The 21,799-nt window shown below is 48.4% G+C and overlaps 1 protein-coding gene across 1 annotated transcript in view; it reads right to left on the reverse strand.

Moving 5' to 3' along the window:
- Positions 1 to 21,734, reverse strand: part of ACIN1 (apoptotic chromatin condensation inducer 1) — a 77,986-nt gene extending 56,252 nt beyond the window's left edge. Inside the window, exons 1-3 of the mRNA XM_081968870.1 lie at positions 21,479 to 21,734; positions 9,337 to 9,402; positions 7,948 to 8,059 (exon numbers count right to left, since the gene is read on the reverse strand). Of these exons, the coding sequence (XP_081824996.1) occupies positions 7,948 to 8,059; positions 9,337 to 9,402; positions 21,479 to 21,616 (316 nt within the window). The 5' untranslated portion in view covers positions 21,617 to 21,734. The remainder of the gene's footprint in view (positions 1 to 7,947; positions 8,060 to 9,336; positions 9,403 to 21,478) is intronic.
- Positions 21,735 to 21,799: the final 65 nt, after the last annotated feature.

Genomic DNA, 21,799 nt, shown 5'->3' on the forward strand with positions numbered 1-21,799 from the left:
GAGAGAGAAACAAGAGAGAGACAGAGACACACAGAGAGAGAAAGACAGAAAGAGAGACAGACAGAGAAAGAGACAGGCAAAGAGAGAGAGAGACAAGAGAGGGAGAGGGAGAGACAGACAGAGAAAGAGAAACACAGAGACAGAAAGAGTCAAGAGAGAGAGAGACAGAGAAAGAGACAGGCAGAGAGAGAAACAAGAGAGAGACAGAGACACACACAGAGAGAAAGACAGAAAGAGAGACAGACAGAGAAAGAGACAGGCAAAGAGAGAGAGAGACAAGAGAGGGAGAGGGAGAGACAGACAGAGAAAGAGAAACACAGAGACAGAAAGAGTGAAGAGAGAGAGAGACAGAGAAAGAGGCAGGCAGAGAGAGAAACAAGAGAGAGACAGAGACACACACAGAGAGAAAGACAGAAAGAGAGACAGACAGAGAAAGAGACAGGCAAAGAGAGAGAGAGACAAGAGAGGGAGAGGGAGAGACAGACAGAGAAAGAGAAACACAGAGACAGAAAGAGTCAAGAGAGAGAGACAGAGAAAGAGACAGGCAGAGAGAGAGACAAGAGAGGGACAGAGTGACAGACAGACAGGCAGAGAAAGAGACACACAGAGACAGAAAGAGACAAGAGATAAACAGACAAAGAGAGAGACACACAGAGAGAAAAAGACGAGACACAGAGATACAGAGACATATATAGACATAGACATACATACATATTATATACCTAGACCCATATATATAAACATTATATCACTGTCCATCTTGAATACGTAGAGGAAAGAGGAAGCTGGAATCAACAGAGAGTTGGGCGGTCACATACATTTTCTTAATAATCTCTCAGCTTCACATCAGCTCTTTTAATGCCAACACAGGATTTGCAACGGAGCGGAGAACCTTATCCTTCCGGCTCGCCGAGCAAGAATTTGTTAGGACCGGCGGTCCTCAGCTTACGATGACAGTTGAGACCAGCGTGTCTGTTTCTAAGCACAAGCGTTTTTGTCAAGCGACCCCGTGTCCCATTTTAGAACCGTTCTCGCCACGGCTGTTAAGCAAAAGCCGCTCTAGTTAAGCGGGCCACGTGGTCGCTCAAGTGAATTTTGGCGCCCTGCCCCCCACCCCACCCCCGTTGCCTTTGCTTGTTGGGAGTCGACCTAGTCTTCCCGAGAAAGCATAAATCACAATCTTAGTCCCCCAAATCCTCTTTTATTTCAACGGCTGTGAATTATGATTATTCACAGCCCGTAATGATTCACAAACAGTCTGTGAAGACTCCGACAGATGCCTGCTCGAGTTGCCACAGTCTTTCAGGGTAATGTTGATAAGCACCCGCCTTTATCTCCCTTGAAACGCTGCCAGAGACCCAACGGCCAATTAGTTTTGCAAGGCCAAACGTAACACAGAGTCAAACAGAGGTTCTCAGAGTTTGAACCGAGCACCATGAACTAATTGCTTCCTGCAAAGGCTCGAATCCGTTTGCTCCTCTTTTATGTCTCATGGGAGGGGCCAGGCATCTCCAAGCCTTACTCCCAAGTCGCCTTTTTAGTCCTAACTGTTCTTGCCTTCTGGCGGTTTTGAGCATGTGCACACTGGGAACAGGCTCCAGCTGTTCTTCTGCCTCACTGATGTCAGACTCCGAAGGCAGCTGATAACTGTCGGACAGCCCTGGCCCTCTCTCTGCCTCCGACACAGAGCCCTCCTCAGAGCCTTCCCCAGACTCATGCGCACACTGGGAACAGGCTCCAGCTGTTCTTCTGCCTCACTGATGTCTGACTCCAAAGGCAGCTGATAACTGTCAGACGGCCCTGGGCCCCTCTCTGCCTCCGACGCAGAGCCCTCGTCCGAGCCTTCCTCAGACTCCAGGACTGGCCCAGGTTCCTCCCCAACCTCCTCACTCTCCAAATCGGCTGCCCGCTCTCATGGCCGCGTACCACAACAGGACCACAACAGGACCATTTTATATGTTTGCAAACCACTGGATGACATCGGCAGATCTCGCTGCTATAGCAAAGTAAGGAAGATACTCAGAGATGATTCACACCCTGGTCAGTGTCTCTTCGCACTTCGACCATCGGGCAGAAGACATCAAAGGATAGCCAGCCGAACAAACAGGTTTAAAGATAGTTTCTATCCTTGGGCTGTCAGACTTTTAAACTCAACCACAATCACTCAATGGAAACGCGAGTTTTTTTTTCTTTTTCTTTCTTTTTTCGTTTCTGTTATAATTTTGCACCCGTGAGGTTAAAACCAATTTCGTTGCATTTAAGTGCAATGACAATAAAGATGATACTTATAAATGGCGATCAGAGGACGGTGGGATTTTGCGGCCGTCATAAACACATGGTCGGGTGCCAAGGGGCCTGATTTTTAGGGCGTGATCCTGGGGGTGTTGTAAGTGGTTGTAAGTGTGAAGATACCCTTGGTAAGTTGCTTTTTCTCAGGGTTGTGGCAACTTTGATTGGTTTGGAATGGAACGCGGAAGGAATGGTTGTTGAGGACTAGGTATAGGTAACGGTGAAGGTATTGTACTATCATCGGGGAGATCCAGGGTCCAGGCCTCCCTCAGCCACAGAAACATTCTCAGTGGCTTTCGGTCAGTCCCTTCCCTTAGCCCAATCTAATGAAAAGAAAAGAAGCAAAAAAGAAAGGAAGAGGAAAAGAAGAATCAGAATTCTACCAGATATGGGATAAATGATATAGGTGGATGGAGGAAAGAAACAAGAATCAATGAAGGAATGTGACAAAACTCAAAAATAATAGTGATGAGTAAAATAAGAGAGTTAAGAACGGTGAAACTCAAACGAAATACAATTGAATGGGAAATAACATAAGGGGAGCGCTATCGATTGATAATTGCTACTAGAAAGAACAGGAAGCTCCTGTTTGCATTGCATTGGGTAAATGTGTTGTACGTCTAAATTTGTGTGTCTGTGTATTTTGTATGTTTGTTAATAAAATTGAAGAAAAAAGAAAGAAAAGAAAGAGGAGGAGAAGGAAAAGGAAAAGAAAAAAAGAAAAAAGAGAAAGAGGGAGGAGGAGGAGGAAGGAGGAGGAGGAGAAAGAGAAGGAAAAGGAAAGGAACAAAGAGACAGTTTGATCTTGTGGTTAACACACCAGGCGAGGAAGCAAGTTCTCATTCTTCCCCAGCCATGAAAGCTGGCTGGGTGACTTTGGGCCAATCACCAGGAGAGTGGGAGTTCTAGTCCCGCCTTATGCACAGAAACTGGCTGGGTGGGCCAATCACCAAGAAACTTTGGGCTCTAGTCCCACCTTGGCATGAAAGCCGGCTGGGTGACTTTGGGCCTATCACCAGGAGAGTGGGAGTTCTAGTCCCGCCTTATGCATAGAAACTGGCTGGGTGGGCCAATCACCAAGAAACTTTGGGCTCTAGTCCCACCTTGGCATGAAAGCCGGCTGGGTGACTTTGGGCCAATCACCAGGAGAGTGGGAGTTCTAGTCCCGCCTTATGCATAGAAACTGGCTGGGTGGGCCAATCACCAAGAAACTTTGGGCTCTAGTCCCACCTTGGCATGAAAGCCGGCTGGGTGACTTTGGGCCTATCACCAGGAGAGTGGGAGTTCTAGTCCCGCCTTATGCATAGAAACTGGCTGGGTGGGCCAATCACCAAGAAACCTTGGGCTCTAGTCCCACCTTGGCATGAAAGCCGGCTGGGTGACTTTGGGCCTATCACCAGGAGAGTGGGGAGTTCTAGCCCCGCCTTATGCATAGAAACTGGCTGGGTGGGCCAATCACCAAGAAACTTTGGGCTCTAGTCCCACCTTGGCATGAAAGCCGGCTGGGTGACTTTGGGCCAATCACCAGGAGAGTGGGAGTTCTAGTCCCGCCTTATGCACAGAAACTGGCTGGGTGGGCCAATCACCAAGAAATTTTGGGCTCTAGTCCCACCTTGGCATGAAAGCCGGCTGGGTGACTTTGGGCCAATCACTAGGAGACTGGGAGTTCTAGTCCCGCCTTATGCACAGAAACTGGCTGGGTGGGCCAATCACCAAGAAACTTTGGGCTCCAGTCCCGCCTTGGCATGAAAGCCGGCTGGGTGACTTTGGGCCAATCACCAGGAGACTGGGAGTTCTAGTCCCGCCTTATGCACAGAAACTGGCTGGGTGGGCCAATCACCAAGAAACTTTGGGCTCCAGTCCCGCCTTGGCATGAAAGCCGGCTGGGTGACTTTGGGCCAATCACCAGGAGAGTGGGGAGTTCTAGTCCCGCCTTATGCATAGAAACTGGCTGGGTGGGCCAATCACCAAGAAACTTTGGGCTTTAGTCCCACCTTGGCATGAAAGCCGGCTGGGTGACTTTGGGCCAATCACCAGGAGAGTGGGAGTTCTAGTCCCGCCTTATGCACAGAAACTGGCTGGGTGGGCCAATCACCAAGAAACTTTGGGCTCTAGTCCCACCTTGGCATGAAAGCCGGCTGGGTGACTTTGGGCCAATCACCAGGAGAGTGGGAGTTCTAGTCCCGCCTTATGCACAGAAACTGGCTGGGTGGGCCAATCACCAAGAAACTTTGGGCTCTAGTCCCACCTTGGCATGAAAGCCGGCTGGGTGACTTTGGGCCTATCACCAGGAGAGTGGGGAGTTCTAGTCCCGCCTTATGCATAGAAACTGGCTGGGTGGGCCAATCACCAAGAAACTTTGGGCTCTAGTCCCACCTTGGCATGAAAGCCGGCTGGGTGACTTTGGGCCTATCACCAGGAGAGTGGGGAGTTCTAGCCCCGCCTTATGCATAGAAACTGGCTGGGTGGGCCAATCACCAAGAAACTTTGGGCTCTAGTCCCACCTTGGCATGAAAGCCGGCTGGGTGACTTTGGGCCAATCACCAGGAGAGTGGGGAGTTCTAGCCCCGCCTTATGCATAGAAACTGGCTGGGTGGGCCAATCACCAAGAAACCTTGGGCTCTAGTCCCACCTTGGCATGAACGTCGGTTGGGTGACTTTGGGCCAATCACCAGGAGAGTGGGGAGTTCTAGCCCCGCCTTATGCATAGAAACTGGCTGGGTGGGCCAATCACCAAGAAACTTTGGGCTCCAGTCCCGCCTTGGCATGAAAGCCGGCTGGGTGACTTTGGGCCTATCACCAGGAGAGTGGGAGTTCTAGTCCCGCCTTATGCACAGAAACTGGCTGGGTGGGCCAATCACCAAGAAACTTTGGGCTCTAGTCCCACCTTGGCATGAAAGCCGGCTGGGTGACTTTGGGCCAATCACTAGGAGACTGGGAGTTCTAGTCCCGCCTTATGCACAGAAACTGGCTGGGTGGGCCAATCACCAAGAAACTTTGGGCTCCAGTCCCGCCTTGGCATGAAAGCCGGCTGGGTGACTTTGGGCCAATCACCAGGAGACTGGGAGTTCTAGTCCCGCCTTATGCACAGAAACTGGCTGGGTGGGCCAATCACCAAGAAACTTTGGGCTCCAGTCCCGCCTTGGCATGAAAGCCGGCTGGGTGACTTTGGGCCAATCACCAGGAGAGTGGGGAGTTCTAGTCCCGCCTTATGCATAGAAACTGGCTGGGTGGGCCAATCACCAAGAAACTTTGGGCTCTAGTCCCACCTTGGCATGAAAGCCGGCTGGGTGACTTTGGGCCAATCACCAGGAGAGTGGGAGTTCTAGTCCCGCCTTATGCACAGAAACTGGCTGGGTGGGCCAATCACCAAGAAACTTTGGGCTCTAGTCCCACCTTGGCATGAAAGCCGGCTGGGTGACTTTGGGCCAATCACCAGGAGAGTGGGAGTTCTAGTCCCGCCTTATGCACAGAAACTGGCTGGGTGGGCCAATCACCAAGAAACTTTGGGCTCTAGTCCCACCTTGGCATGAAAGCCGGCTGGGTGACTTTGGGCCAATCACTAGGAGACTGGGAGTTCTAGTCCCGCCTTATGCACAGAAACTGGCTGGGTGGGCCAATCACCAAGAAACTTTGGGCTCCAGTCCCGCCTTGGCATGAAAGCCGGCTGGGTGACTTTGGGCCAATCACCAGGAGACTGGGAGTTCTAGTCCCGCCTTATGCACAGAAACTGGCTGGGTGGGCCAATCACCAAGAAACTTTGGGCTCCAGTCCCGCCTTGGCATGAAAGCCGGCTGGGTGACTTTGGGCCAATCACCAGGAGAGTGGGGAGTTCTAGTCCCGCCTTATGCACAGAAACTGGCTGGGTGGGCCAATCACCAAGAAACTTTGGGCTCCAGTCCCGCCTTGGCATGAAAGCCGGCTGGGTGACTTTGGGCCAATCACCAGGAGAGTGGGGAGTTCTAGTCCCGCCTTATGCACAGAAACTGGCTGGGTGGGCCAATCACCAAGAAACTTTGGGCTCCAGTCCCGCCTTGGCATGAAAGCCGGCTGGGTGACTTTGGGCCAATCACCAGGAGAGTGGGGAGTTCTAGTCCCGCCTTATGCACAGAAACTGGCTGGGTGGGCCAATCACCAAGAAACTTTGGGCTCTAGTCCCACCTTGGCATGAAAGCCGGCTGGGTGACTTTGGGCCAATCACCAGGAGAGTGGGAGTTCTAGTCCCGCCTTATGCACAGAAACTGGCTGGGTGGGCCAATCACCAAGAAACTTTGGGCTCTAGTCCCACCTTGGCATGAAAGCCGGCTGGGTGACTTTGGGCCTATCACCAGGAGAGTGGGGAGTTCTAGTCCCGCCTTATGCATAGAAACTGGCTGGGTGGGCCAATCACCAAGAAACTTTGGGCTCTAGTCCCACCTTGGCATGAAAGCCGGCTGGGTGACTTTGGGCCTATCACCAGGAGAGTGGGGAGTTCTAGCCCCGCCTTATGCATAGAAACTGGCTGGGTGGGCCAATCACCAAGAAACCTTGGGCTCTAGTCCCACCTTGGCATGAAAGCCGGCTGGGTGACTTTGGGCCTATCACCAGGAGAGTGGGGAGTTCTAGCCCCGCCTTATGCATAGAAACTGGCTGGGTGGGCCAATCACCAAGAAACTTTGGGCTCTAGTCCCACCTTGGCATGAAAGCCGGCTGGGTGACTTTGGGCCTATCACCAGGAGAGTGGGAGTTCTAGTCCCGCCTTATGCATAGAAACTGGCTGGGTGGGCCAATCACCAAGAAACCTTGGGCTCTAGTCCCACCTTGGCATGAAAGCCGGCTGGGTGACTTTGGGCCAATCACTAGGAGACTGGGAGTTCTAGTCCCGCCTTATGCACAGAAACTGGCTGGGTGGGCCAATCACCAAGAAACTTTGGGCTCCAGTCCCGCCTTGGCATGAAAGCCGGCTGGGTGACTTTGGGCCAATCACCAGGAGAGTGGGGAGTTCTAGCCCCGCCTTATGCATAGAAACTGGCTGGGTGGGCCAATCACCAAGAAACCTTGGGCTCTAGTCCCACCTTGGCATGAACGTCGGTTGGGTGACTTTGGGCCAATCACCAGGAGAGTGGGGAGTTCTAGCCCCGCCTTATGCATAGAAACTGGCTGGGTGGGCCAATCACCAAGAAACCTTGGGCTCTAGTCCCACCTTGGCATGAAAGCCGGCTGGGTGACTTTGGGCCTATCACCAGGAGAGTGGGGAGTTCTAGCCCCGCCTTATGCATAGAAACTGGCTGGGTGGGCCAATCACCAAGAAACTTTGGGCTCTAGTCCCACCTTGGCATGAAAGCCGGCTGGGTGGGCCAATCACCAGGAGAGTGGGGAGTTCTAGCCCCGCCTTATGCATAGAAACTGGCTGGGTGGGCCAATCACTAAGAAACTTTGAGCTCTCGTCCCGGTTGCCCGCCTGGAGTTATTTGAATAAAACCGAAAGATGGGATAGAAATCGATCGATGGAATAGAAGGTCAGTTTGTTGCTGGGCAATTTCGGCATGCTCGGCTCCCGAAGAGACTGACTTTTTTGTCGGACGGAGCAAAGAGGCGTTTGGTTCCAAAATCAGCCAAAGGAGCGCTTAAGAGCAGGAGGGGAGGGGAGAGGAGGAGACAGGGACCAACTCCACTTACTTTCTAGGTCAGCGGCCTCCCGAGCTTCCCTCTCCAGGCGCTGCCTCAGCAGCTCCTGCTGTTTCTCCAGGTATTGCTTGATGATGGTATTCTGACTCATCTCCTCCCCGATCTGGTTGGGACACGGAAGACAAAACAGGTTACAATACAATACAATAGCAGAGTTGGAAGGGACCTTGGAGGTCTTCTAGTCCAACCCCCTGCCTAGGCAGGGAACCCCATACCGTTCCAGACAGATGGCTATCCAACATCTTCTTAAAGACTTCCAGTGTTGGGGCATTCACAACTTCTGGAGGCAACTTCTGTTCCACTGATGAATTGTTCTCACTGTCAGGAAGTTTCTCCTCAGTTCTAAGTTGCTTCTCTCCTTGATTAGTTTCCACCCATTGCTTCTTGTTCTGCCCTCAGGTGCCTTGGAGAATAGCTTGACTCCCTCTTCTTTGGGGCAACCCCTGAGATATTGGAAGACTGCTATCATGTCTCCCCTAGTCCTTCTTTTCATTAAACTAGACATACCCAGTTCCTGCAACCGTTCTTCCTATGTTTTATCCTCCAGTCCCCTAATCCTCTTTGTTGCTCTTCTCTGCACTCTTTCTAGAGTCCCCACATCTTTTCTACATCGTGGCGACCAAAACTGAATGCCGTATTCCAAGTGTGGCCTTACCAAGGGATTGTAAAGTGGTATTAACCCTTCACGTGATCTTGATTCTATCCCTCTGTTGATGCAGCCTAGAACTGAGTTGGCTTTTTTGGCAGCTGTTGCACACAGCTGGCTCCTATTTAAATGGTTGTCCACTAGGACTCTATGCATAGCCTTTAGGAGGCTTACACAGTGCTCCTGGGGGCTGGGGGGGGGGAAGGAAATGAGCAAAAAACGACCTGTTTTTCACCAAAAGAAGGACATACATAGCCTTTAGGAGGCTTATACAATGCTCCTGGGGGCTGGGAGGGGAGGAATGAGCAAAAAACAACCTGTTTTTCACCAAAAAAAGGGCATGCATAGCCTTTAGGAGGCTTATATAGTGCTCCTGGGGACTTGGGGGGGGGGGGGACAAAAATGATCAAAAAATTGCAGGCCTCCCAAACCTTCAGCACGTCCATTTTTGCGAAGGGGGGGGCGCGTTTCAGCAGGCCAAAAACGTTGCATTCAATGTATAAAACGCACCCAGATTTTCACCTTCTTTTGCAGGGGGGGGGGGGGGAGTTGCGTCTTATACTCTGAAAAATACGGTAATTCTTCTATTTAGGACCAGAAGGAGGCTGAACTCTATGATTAATTTCCATGTCAACTAGGAAAGAAGAAAAAGGGACCAAAAATAATAATAAATGGAAGTGGGTAGTCCCAGGACTGGATCAACCACAGACAAAGGATGAGCTGGCGCGTCTTACCTGGGAATTGGGTTGGAAGGTGGTGTGGGGGGTTGAATGCTTCTGGAGGTTTTCAAGCATCAGGGCCTACAAAGGAAAGAGGAGAGATTAGAGACAGTGTCTAGATGCCCTCAACAGATCCATGTTCTGAACTCATCTTCCACTTGCAGAATTCCTTACGCAATAAAGTTGAGAGGTCGTTTACTCTGTTCTGACCCAGGCTTCCTTAAAAAGCAAGAAGCGGAGTCTTGGTCCTAGCAAAACCCCTTTTATTTACACAACTGTGAATTCCTTTCATTCACAGTCCGCAAGGCTTGGCAAACAGTCTTTCAGAGGAATATTTATCCACACGAACCTTATCTCGCTTGGAGAGCTGCCAAATAACTAGTTTCCACACACGGGGCAAGGCAATACTTGGCACGACTGTGAATTCCTTTCATTCACAGTCCGCAAGGCTTGGCAAACAGTCTTTCAGAGGAATATTAATCCACACGAACCTTATCTCGCTCGGAGAGCTGCCAAATAACTAGTTCCCACACAAAGGGCAAGGCAACACTTGGCACGACTGTGAATTCCTTTCATTCACAGTCCGCAAGGCTTGGCAAACAGTCTTTCAGAGGAATATTAATCCACACGAACCTTATCTCGCTTGGAGAGCTGCCAGATAACTAGTTCCCACACACGGGGCAAGGCAATACTTGGCACGACTGTGAATTCCTTTCATTCACAGTCCGCAAGGCTTGGCGAACAGTCTTTCAGAGGAATATTGATCCACATGAACCTTATCTCGCTTGGAAAGCTGCCAGATAACTAGTTTCTACACACAGGGCAAGATAACACATGGCACGACTGTGAATTCCTGTCATTCACAGTCCGCAAGGCTTGGCAAACAGTCTTTCAGAGGAATATTGATCCACACGAACCTTATCTCGCTCGGAGAGCTGCCAGATAACTAGTTTCTACACACAGGGCAAGATAACACTTGGCACGACTGTGAATTCCTGTCATTCACAGTCCGCAAGGCTTGGCAAACAGTCTTTCAGAGGAATATTGATCCACACGAACCTTATCTCGCTCGGAGAGCTGCCAGATAACTAGTTTCTACACACAGGGCAAGATAACACTTGGCACGACTGTGAATTCCTGTCATTCACAGTCCGCAAGGCTTGACAAACAGTCTTTCAGAGGAATATTTATCCACACGAACCTTATCTCGCTTGGAGAGCTGCCAGATAACTAGTTTCCAAACGCTGGGCAAGGCAAAACTTGGTACAGTCTCTTATAGTCACAAACAGAAGTTTCCACTCTTGAAACGACCAAATGAATTGTTTCCTGCAAAAGCCCACTCACTCCCTGTTCACCCCTCTTTTGTTTCCTATTGGAGGGACCCATCACCTCCAACCGTTCAACCAGTTAATAGTAGTGACATGATAACAGTCTTCCAATATTTGAGGAGTTGCCCCAAAGAAGAGGGGGGTCAATCTCGTCCCCAAAACACCTGAGAGCAGGACAAGAAGCAACGGATGGAAACTAATCAAGGAGAGAAGCAACCTAGAACTAAGGAGAAATTTCCCGAGGTGAAGACAATTAACCAGTGGAACAACTTGCCTCCAGAAGTTGTGGGCACTCCATTGCTGGAAGTTTTTAAGAAGAGATTGGACAACCCTTTGTCTGAAGTGGTGTAGGGTTTCCTGCCTAAGCAGGGGGTTGGACTAGAAGACCTCCGAGGTCCCGTCCATCTCTGTTATTCTATTCTATTCCTGGGATCGGATCTCCTGATAGGAGATTGGACTAGAAGACCTTCATGGTCCCTTCCAACTCTGTTCTTCTGTTCTAGGATGAAGGGGACATGGTTGTATAACTGAGTTTTAAAGACACTTTCTACTTGGATTATATTCTAGGTAGGTGGTCAAGGGTGGGAACCAATCAGAATTGAGCTTGGAAGGGACCTTGGAGTTCTTATAGTCCCAGTTTCTTCTTAAATACCTCCAGTGATGGAGCGCCCATGTTTCTGGTGGCAAGGCGTTCCACTGGTTAACTGTCCTGTTAGGAAATTTCTCCTTATTTCCAGGTTTTCTCTCTCCTTGATGGGTTTCCATCCACTGTTTCTCGTCCTGACCTCAGGGGCTTTGGAAAATAAGTGCCCTGTTTCCCCCAAAAGAAGACCCAGCTGGAAAATAAGCCCTACTATGATCTTTAATGTAAGCCCTATTCCAAAACTGAGACCCAGTTAAGATCGTCAAGCAGATAGAGGCATTTCGTACTGTATTTCCCAGAAAACGAGATCTAACCAGAATATAAGCCCTAGTGTGTCTTTTGGGGGCAAAAATTAATATAAGACCCAGTCTTATTTGGGGGGGAAAACATGGTAGAGCCCATCTTCTTTGTGGCATATCCTCAAATATAGTGGAATGCTGCAATGTCAAACCTAAGTTCTTCTTCTCTCAACACCGGCCTGCCACCGTTCTACACGTTTTAAGTCTCCGGGCGCTTAATTCTCTTAGTTGCTCTACTCTGCAATTTTGTTGGGGAACCTGTTCTGACCCCCCTTCCTCCCTCGCCAACACAGACTCACGCCGAGCCAAAGCTTCTTCATTGCACAGACAGACAGACAGATCCTTGGCAGCAATCCACCACGACTAGACTCTCAGAAACCTCCGGCACGGAGACGCAATAGCAGCTATCCAGCCTGCCACGCTCACAAGACAGAACTTCCCCAATAGTTCCTGCGTTGACTTCTGCAAAGGGCGTATGCACAATCAGTCCTTTTATAGACTGGAGAGGAGTCTACTTATCAGCAGCTGAGAGCAATTACCTCCAGTAACTGCGCACTTGCTCCTTACGCCTGTGAGCGCCTCGGTAACGAGCATCTAATAACTCACTGCTGATGTCTGACTCACTGTCCCGTGACTCCTCCCCACTGCTCCAAGGCATGACATCAGGAGCCCCCTTCCTTTGGCTTTCACCACTGCTCCATGCCTCAGGCGCCTCCTGGTGGCCGACCAGACTCTCCGATCCCTGCTCGGTCAGAACCCTGCCCAGGGTCCTCCACATCCTCCAGAGCCGACTCATAGGAACCCTTGCTGTCGGAGTCTGGTGGCAGCTCCAACAGCTCCTGCTGGGCCACAACAGGAACCTATCCCTAAGCTTACCAACCAAAGCCCCCCTCCCCATTTCTTGACTTATTAGGACAAGGTGGAGTGACTTTAGCTGTGCAGAACCATCAGCAATTGCCATTCAATTGACAGCCAGGAGCTCACTCAATCGGCCTCTTTAGTAAAACACCAATCACTTTACTCCAGGTTGACTGGAGTAAACTCACCATGGTTAACTCACTCCCGGGCAACTCATCACAAGCAATTCAACACGACTAACTCACCATGACCAACTCACCACAGCTAAATCACTGCAGGCCAACTCGTCGCAAAACAGCTCGCCATGACTAATTCACCACAATCAACTCGCCATGATTAATGACCACAATCAACTCGCCAATCAACTTGCTGCAGGACAACTCACCACAAACAATTCAACTCAGCCAACTCGCTTCTGGACAACGCATCACAACCAATTCAACATCACTAACTCGCCATGACCAACTCACCACAGCTAAATCACTGCAGGCCAACTCGCCGCAAAACAGCTCGCCATGACCAACTCATCACAATCGCCATGACTAATTCACCACAATCAACTTGCCAATCAACTTGCTGCAGGACAACTCGCCACAAACAATTCACCACAGCCAACTCGCTTCTGGGCAACGCATCACAACCAATTCAACACAGCCAACTCTCTCTTTCTAGAGTGCTTTTTTCCCTATTCCACTGCAGCTGATCTTCAGCCAAGGAAGGGTATTAAATATTTTGAAATTAACAAGGGACAGAAATCGTAGCTGTTGAAAACTGTCCCAAAGCAGATTTTGCTGCATTTTTCTACAGCTTTGCTCCACAATATATGCAGTCCTTGGCTAGCACTGATGATGTTACCTAGCTGGGTCATGAAATGTCTGCAAGAAAACCAGCAAGCTCAGAGAGCACCAAGGACCCGACAGTCCTCCTCCATCTCTCCTCCTCCTTTTCTTCCTCCTCCTCCATCCCTTCCTCTCCTCCTCCTGTCTGCAAACCCCGCTCCCTTCTAGCACTGACGATGTTACCTAGTTGGGCCATGAGACGTCTCCAAGAAAACCACCAAGCTCAGAAAGCACCAAGGACCCTTCAGTCCTCCTCCACCTCTCCTCCTCCTCCATCCCTTCCTCTCCTCTTCCTCCCAAGCCCCACACCCTTCCAACACTGATGACCTTACCTAGTTGGGTCATGAAATGTCTGCAAGAAAACAAGCAAGGTCAGAGGTCAAGAAGGACCCCACAGTCTTCCTCAGAGAGGAAGGAGGGGAGAGGTAAGGGAAGAAAGAAGGGAAAGGAGGAAGGAAGGAAGTAGAGAAGGGAGGGAGGGACAAAAGAAAGGGAGAAGAAGGTGGTGTCAAAACAGACGAAGGATGGTAAACAAAGCAACCCAAATGGAATATTATTATTCTATAAATGGAATGACAAATGTATAAGAACCATGAATGTACAAAAAGAATAATAACTATGTGAATGTATACCTATAATTTTATATAGAGAACAAAAAATTTAAAAAAACTTTATATTTAAATAAAAAAGAAAAGAAAACTAATGTAGAATGTCTAACACCTTAGCATCAGAGCGGGTTAATATAAGGCAACTGGCAGTTGGAACAGAGTTCTTTCCAGGTGGGGAGGGGGAGTAGAATGTCTAACTCCTTAGCATCAGAGTGTGTTAATAATAAGGCAACTGGCAGTTGGAATAGAGTTCTTTCCAGGTGGGGAGGGGGAGTAGAATGTCTTAACTCCTTAGCATCAGAGTGTGTTAATAATAAGGCAACTGGCAGTTGGAATAGAGTTCTTCCCAGGTGGGGAGGGGGAGTAGAATGTCTAACTCCTTAGCATCAGAGTGCGTTAATAATAAGGCAACTGGCAGTTGGAATAGAGTTCTTTCCAGGTGGGGAGGGGGAGTAGAATGTCTAACTCCTTAGCATCAGAGTGCGTTAATAATAAGGCAACTGGCAGTTGGAATAGAGTTCTTTCCAGATGGGGAGGGGGAGTAGAATATTTAACTCCTTAGCATCCAAGTGTATTAATATAATACTATATAAGAAATACTAATGATCTGGTGGTCATTTCAAAAAAATCCTTTCTTAGCGAGCAGCTAGAATCCAAGAGGAACATATGTGCCAAGTTTCCAGTTTGTAGGCTTTACAATTCTGGAGATTTTGTGATAAATGAGTGGTATTTGGCTTATATATATATATATATATATAATCCCAGTAAGGGTATGGCTAGCTGATGAGAGCTAATTAGCTCAAAATAGATCTATCCTAGTCTCCCTTTATTTATTTATCAGTACATTTACAATATATATATATATATATATATATATATATATATATATATATATATATATATATATATATATATATATATATATATATATATATATATATATATATATATATAGCTAGATAATACTATTTTACCAATTTATACATTCTAATTCTTTTTTCTAACACAATAAAATAACCACCATGTCAAAAAAAATATTCTATGTCTATCCATCATCTCTTGCCCTTTTTTAGAATTTCAACTCTCATTAACTTTTTGGTAAATCTTTCAAAGCAGGGACATATTTAATGGCTTCGCATGCTTGCTTACACCATCGGTTATTGATATCAGAACAGCGAAGGACTCAGGCCAATATCAAACAAACCAGGTTACACACTCTATCGTGTGGCTTCAACCAGGCTAAGAGGGCAAAGGGTTAAAAGAGAACTAGAAAAACTCATATATTTTTTTCCCAGTCTGAAAGCTGATTAAATAATCCTCAAGCATACATACTTTTATATCCTTAACGTACCTCACTTAAGAGCATTTTTTGTGAGGATAAAAGATTGTGGAGCAAAGCTGTAAAAAAATGCAGTAAAATCCGCTTTGGGACATTTTTCAACGGCTACGATTTCTGTCCCTTGTTAATTTCAAAATATTTAATACCCTTCCTTGGCTGAAGATCAGCTGCAGTGGAATAGGAAAAAAAATACTCTGGAAAAACCAGAGAGAATACAGGAAATCGACTTACAATGGTTTCATTTAGTGACTGTTCCAAGTTACAACGGGGCCGAAAGAAGGGATTTATGACCATTTTTCAGTTACGACGAGATAAACTATGTATGATACTTCTACAAGATTCCCACCTGCACACCTGAAATTAGAACCAGAAGTTCCGACCAGCATCGGGCATTGCCCACCCGCCCGGGCGCTATCCCGTCCTATATAGTCGAAGAGTATTTGATGCCGCACGGATGCACTCTCACCTTTTCGGTTCTGGGCGAACCGGTTGTTACATTATGTGACGTCAACCTGTTCTAGCCTAGGCTTCCCAAGATCATGAAGCAAACTCCTTGTCCTGACAAAAAGCCCTTTTATTAATGGATGGTGAATTCTGCTCCTTCACATCCAGCAAAGTCTTTCAAGGGAGGATTTACAGTCACAGACCTTATCTGGCTTGGAGAGCTGCCAGGCTGATCTCTGCAAAACTCGGCAAAAGTCTCGGAGAGTCACAAACCAATGAAGGGAACTTCACTGGCCTCCTGCAAACTCCACTCCCCTGGCGCTCCCTCTTTTATTTCCTCTGGGAGGGGCCATTCACCGTCCACCTGTGGCCTTACTCCCAAGTCAACCCCTGTTCTTTAGTTGTTCCCTTCGTCTGGTAACTCTGCGCATGCGCACACTGGGAACAGGCTCCAGCTGTTCTTCTGCCTCACTGATGTCTGACTCCGAAAGCAGCTGATAACTGTCAGACGGCCCTGGCCCTCTCTCTGCCTCCGACACAGAGCCCTCATCAGAGCCTTCCCCAGACTCCAGGACTGACCCATGTTCCTCCCCAACCTCCTCACTCCTCACAGGTCCGAACACAATCTTTGATTTGCAGTATCAGCCACAAAAGTAGCTAAACACCCTTGTCCAAAATGATTATTTCTCAGTGGAACGCCATACAGGAAATCCTCGACTTACGACCACTAATTCCATTAATAAGCAAGACAGTCGTTGAGCGAGCTTCGTCCCAGTTTACGCCCTTCTCTTGCACAATTATTCAGGGAATCGCTGCAGATTTTTTTAAAGTGAATAACACGATTGTTAAGTGAGAAATCTGACTTCCCCATTGCCTCGGCTCACCCGAAGCTTGTAAAAAAAATAATCTCCTGACCCTTGGACACGGCAGCCGTCATAAATACATGCCAGTTGCGCAGCGTTTGAATTTTAGTCGCGTGATCATCGGATGCTGCCAAGATCCAAAGGGTGAAAAATCATCCAAATGTTTTTCAGTGGCGTCGTAACGAAGAACCGTCACTAAACGAATGATTGTAGGTCGGGGACTACCTATATAGAACATCTAATCTCTCTCGCTGAGAGATGTGGTGTTAAGGTAATGGTGATTTAATAGCTGACCAGCTTCTGTAAGGCTCTATAAACCGAGATGATGAAATGAGAACGAGTCCGCAGGGTTAAAGGTAAAGGTTCCCCTCGCACATATGTGCTAGTCGTTCCCGACTCTAGGGGGCGATGCTCATCTCCGTTTCAAAGCCGAAGAGCCAGCGCTGTCCGAAGATGTCTCCGTGATCATGTGGGCGGCATGACTCAACGCCGAAGGTGCACGGAACGCTGTTCCCTTCCCACCAAAGGTGGTTCCTATTTTTCTACTTGCATTTTTACAAACTTTCAAACTGCTAGATTAGCAGAAGCTGGGACAAGTAATGGGAGCTCACTCCATTCGAACTGTCGACCTTTCTGATCAACAAACTCAGCGTATTTTTAATGTTGCCTTTTTATATTTGTGTTGCATTTGTGCTGATAAATAAATAAAGAGAGACTAGTATAGATCTATTTCAAGCTATTTAGCTCTCATCAGCTAGTTCAAATCCCTGTAAGGGTATGGCTAGCTGATGAGAGCTAAATAGCTTGAAATAGATCTATACTAGTCTCCCTTTATTTATTTATCAGCACAAATACAACATAATAAATAAAGGGAGATTAGCATAGATCTATTTCAAGCTATTTAGCTCTCATCAGCTAGCCATACCCTTACTGGGATTTGAACCTTATTTATCAGCACAAATACAACACAAATATAAAAAGGCAACATTAAAAACAAAAATATGGTTTTCGGCCTGGATGGTCTTCTGTAATGAGCCGAAGGACAGAAAGGGGGAGTAGTGAGCTCCCTCCCATATTTGGGCATACCAGGGGTTGTAACACAAATACATACATACATACATACATATATACATACATACAAACCGTATTTTTCAGATTATAAGATGCACCTGACTATAAGATGCAGGAAATTTAGAAGAGGAAAACAAGAATAAAAAAAGGTTTTTGGCCACTGCACGCCGCATTTTCAGTCCTTTTGGGGGGTCTTTTTCCAGATCTTTTCCAGCCTTTTACACATTTTCAAGGCTTTTTGGGCCCGTTTTTAAGGCTTTTTTTGGCCCATTTTTGAGGCTTTTTTCAGTCCATTTTTGAGGCTTTTTTGGCCCATTTTCGAGGGTTTTTTTGAGACATTTTCGAAGGCTTTTCTGGGACATTTTTGAGGTTTTCGGCCCGCTTTTTTGTAAAAAACACAAACACACCCCAAGCCTCAAAAACGTCCTCAAAAAGCCTCAAAAACATACTGGAAAAAGCCTCAAAAACGTCCCCCCAAAGCCTCAAAGCTTTGAAAACGGGCTGAAAAAAAGGCCCGAAAACGGGGTGTTCAGAAGCGGGGAAAAATGGCCGACGGGTGGGCGGGGCTTCAGCAATATTCGGTCTGTAAGACACACAGACATTTTCGCCCCGTTTTGGGAGACAAAATGTACGTCTTATAGTCCGAAAAATATGGTGTCTGCCTTGTAGATAAACCACTGTTTGATAGACAAAACCTCTGTCTACTATATTTTACTCCTGGATTGTCTCAAAATAGTAGCCACCCTGTGCACACTCTGAGATGTGGGGTTGATTGTTGGTCTCTGACACACCGCACCTCTATGGCCTGATCCCTGAATAAACCATGATTTAAATCAAGCCGGCTTTTCTCCAATCAAAGGCAAAAGAGCAGCTCGGTTAAAAACTACTATGAGGTTGAGTTCCACCTTCCCTGATCCACCCGGATTCCTCCAAGCAAACATAAACAGGTAGAGCTCGACTTGCAAGAGTGCGCTTAGCGACCGTTCGAAAGTTACGACGGCACTGAAAAAAAGAAAAGGACTTGCGACCCGTTTTCAAATTTAACGACATTTGCAACGTCCCCATGGTCAAAATTCCGACGCTTTGGCAAAATGACTCGTATTTATGACGGTCGGAAAGTCCCGGGTTCGCGCGATCTACTTTTTGAGACATTCTGACAAGAAGAAGAAGAATAAAAAATCCACGGGAAAGCCAGGTTCACTTAACCGTGTGACTAAATGAACAAGTGCCGGGATTCACTTTAACCGCAGTTGGCAAGCAAGGTCGTAAAACGGGGCAAAGCTCACTTCACAAATCAAATGTCTCGTGTAACGACAGAATTGGTGGTCTTACGTCAAGGGCTACTTGTACTTATTTCTTAATATTTCTATTTATTTTTCCAAGAGCTCTAGGCCATTGTTTCACAACCTTGGTGACTTTAAGTCCTGTGGACTTCAACTCCCAGAATCCCCCAGCCAGCTGGCTGGGGGATTCTGGGAGTTGAAGTCCACAGGACCTTTGCAGCTTTCTTGCAGGGTCATTTCATTTTCCAACTATTTTGTGGGGCAGGAAATGCTAAAGAAAAGAAATGTATTTGGCCCCTGGGTCCAATCAGAGTCATCTTCCTTGGTGCAGACTCTAGCCACTATACCACGCTGCCTTCAGAGCCCAAATCAGTTTACTTCCCAAACGAATAAAAATGAATTAAAACGGAATGCAATTGCCCCCTAGGACTTCAATCATTTCAGAATTGCATTATAACTTTGGCCCAATCGCAGGAGACGATGAATTCTAGTCCCGCCTTAAACACGAAAGACAATTGGGTGACTTTGTGCCAGTCATCAGGAGACCGGGAGTTCTAGTCCTACTTTAGCCAGGAAAGCCAATTGGGTGATCTTGGGCCAGCCTCAATCTCTCAGCCCAATCCACCTACCTCACAGGGTCGTTGTGGGGAAAACAGGAGGAGGGAGGTATATTGGGTAGATTTGCCACTTTTTTTTTGTAAAAGCCAGAAAAGTGACAATACAAATAAATTAATAAACTTTTGGGGACCCATCTTTCCAAACTCCACCCATCAAAAACAAGCATCAAACACCTCTCAAAAGCCACAGCATGGACCACACCATTTGCAGACCGTCAGTATACGGATAGTCCTCAATTTACGTCCTCAACTGATCCCCAAATTTCCACTGTTGAGCAAGAATTTTGACCGCATGCTGCTGCAACAGTGTGAAAAATGGTCGTAAGTCTGTTTTCTTCCGTGCTGCTGCAACATCAAACGGTCACTAAATGAACGGTTGTAAACCGAGGACTATCTGGACCCCACTTTCTGGCCCTTCCTGTCATGCAGTTCGTTCGTTGCATGGCCTGGGCTACCAAGGCACCTTCTTCTGCACAGCCACACCAGCTCAATCCATCAGAATAGAGCTGGAAGGGACCCTTGGAGGTCTTCTAGTCCAACCCCCTGCTGAAGCAGGAGATCCTGTACCATTTCAGACAAATGGTCGCCCAATCTCTTCTTAAAAAAATTCCAATGATGAAGCACCCAGAACTTCTGGTGGCAGGTTGTTCCACTGGTTTAATTGTTCTCCCTGTTAGGAAGCTAATTCCTTCATTCTGTATTGGGTTATCAAGCAATGAAGAGCTGGAAGGGACCCTTGGAGGTCTTCTAGTCCAACCCCCTGCTCAATCAGCAGACCCTATGTCATTTCAGACAAGCGACTATCCTGCGTCCTCTTCAAACTTCTAGTGGCAAGCTGTTCCGCAGCCCACAACCGTTTCATACCCCAAATCCTTCAAGGCAGGATCTTTACTGAATTCATCCATCCCCCTCACCTCATCCTAAAAAAAACCACAACCCTATACAGGTCACCCTCAACGTACGACCACAACAGAGCTCCCAATTTAAGTCACTAAGCGAGAAATTTGGTTCGGTGCATTTTGCTTCCTGGCCACATCCGTTAAGCGAATACACGCCAGTCCTTAAATCGGCACACGCGGTCATGAAGCGAATATGGTTTCCCCATCGACTTTGCTATTCCGAAAAGGGGATTCCCGCGACCCCCGCAAACCATCATAACTGCGAGCCGAGCCTCCGAATGTAAATCCCGCCACCGTGGAAGGCAGGTGGTGGTGGAAATACTGCAATGGTTGTTTAAACGTGAAAAAACGCTTTTTGGTCCCCCCCCCCCCTTTTTAAAGTGCCGTTGTCCCTTCGGTCACTAAGGGAGCCATCGTAAGCGCGAGGACCTCATCGTCCCAAGTGAAAACTTTGTCCATCTAAACTTGGGTTTCATTGCAGGAACATCTGTTAGGAAACTTATGGGGCTGGAGGAGGGAGGGGGAATCTTAGGAGATGAATGGAGACCCACCCCCCAAAAAAGTGAGCCTGGGAAAGTTGCCAAATTGGCGGGGGGGGGGAAGGATCAGGCCTCCATGGGGGCGTCCCCCCCATCAGTGGTGGGGCCAGGAAATGCCCATTCGCCCCCCCCCCCATCAGCAACAGGCTGTTAAAACTTTTGCAAGGATTTTCCCCCAACTCACTTAAAAGGGGATCCCCCCTCCCCTATTTCTATGGGGCAACCCCAAAGTGATGTCAAAGGCTTCTCCCGCCAATAGGACTCTTCCTGCCCCCCCCCGCCCCATTTTTCGCCCTATAGCCGAAAAGTAGAGCCAATTTCTCCCTCCTCCGCTTGGTGGCAGTAGTGGGCTATTGCCCCGAGCATGCGCGGCGGCACCCCCGGGCCAGGGGCCCGCGTTGCTTAGAAGCCCGGAGCGGGGGAGAAAAAAAAAACACCCTTGCCCGCCTCGATTTACGCATGCGCGAAGCCACCCGGGCCCCCGGGCCCCGTTTCCCCCGCCGGGCCCTTTTTTTTTTTTTCCTCACCCCACGGAGCCGCTTAATCAAGGCGCTCTTCTGCCCGCTCTTCGGCAGTCCCCGCTCCTCCAAAGCCGCCTTCAGGTCGGCGACCCTCAACGCCTGAAGCGGCCTCCCGTCCAGAGTAACCTCCTCCCCGTCCGCCATCTTGTGTGGCGCCACTGCCTGCCCTCCCCTGGAGCTTCGGGGGCGTTCGGCAACTTCCGGAGGAGGCTTCGAGCGCTCGGGGGTGACCTCTGACCCCTCGCCTCCCTCCCCTCGCCCGCGCCCGCGCGCGCGCCGTCTCGTTGGACCTCCGGCCGCGCTTCCTCAAAGCGCCGTCTGTTTTCG

This window comes from Natrix helvetica (assembly GCF_964273705.1).
Source record: "Natrix helvetica genome assembly, chromosome: W".
Lineage (NCBI taxonomy): Eukaryota > Metazoa > Chordata > Lepidosauria > Squamata > Natricidae > Natrix > Natrix helvetica.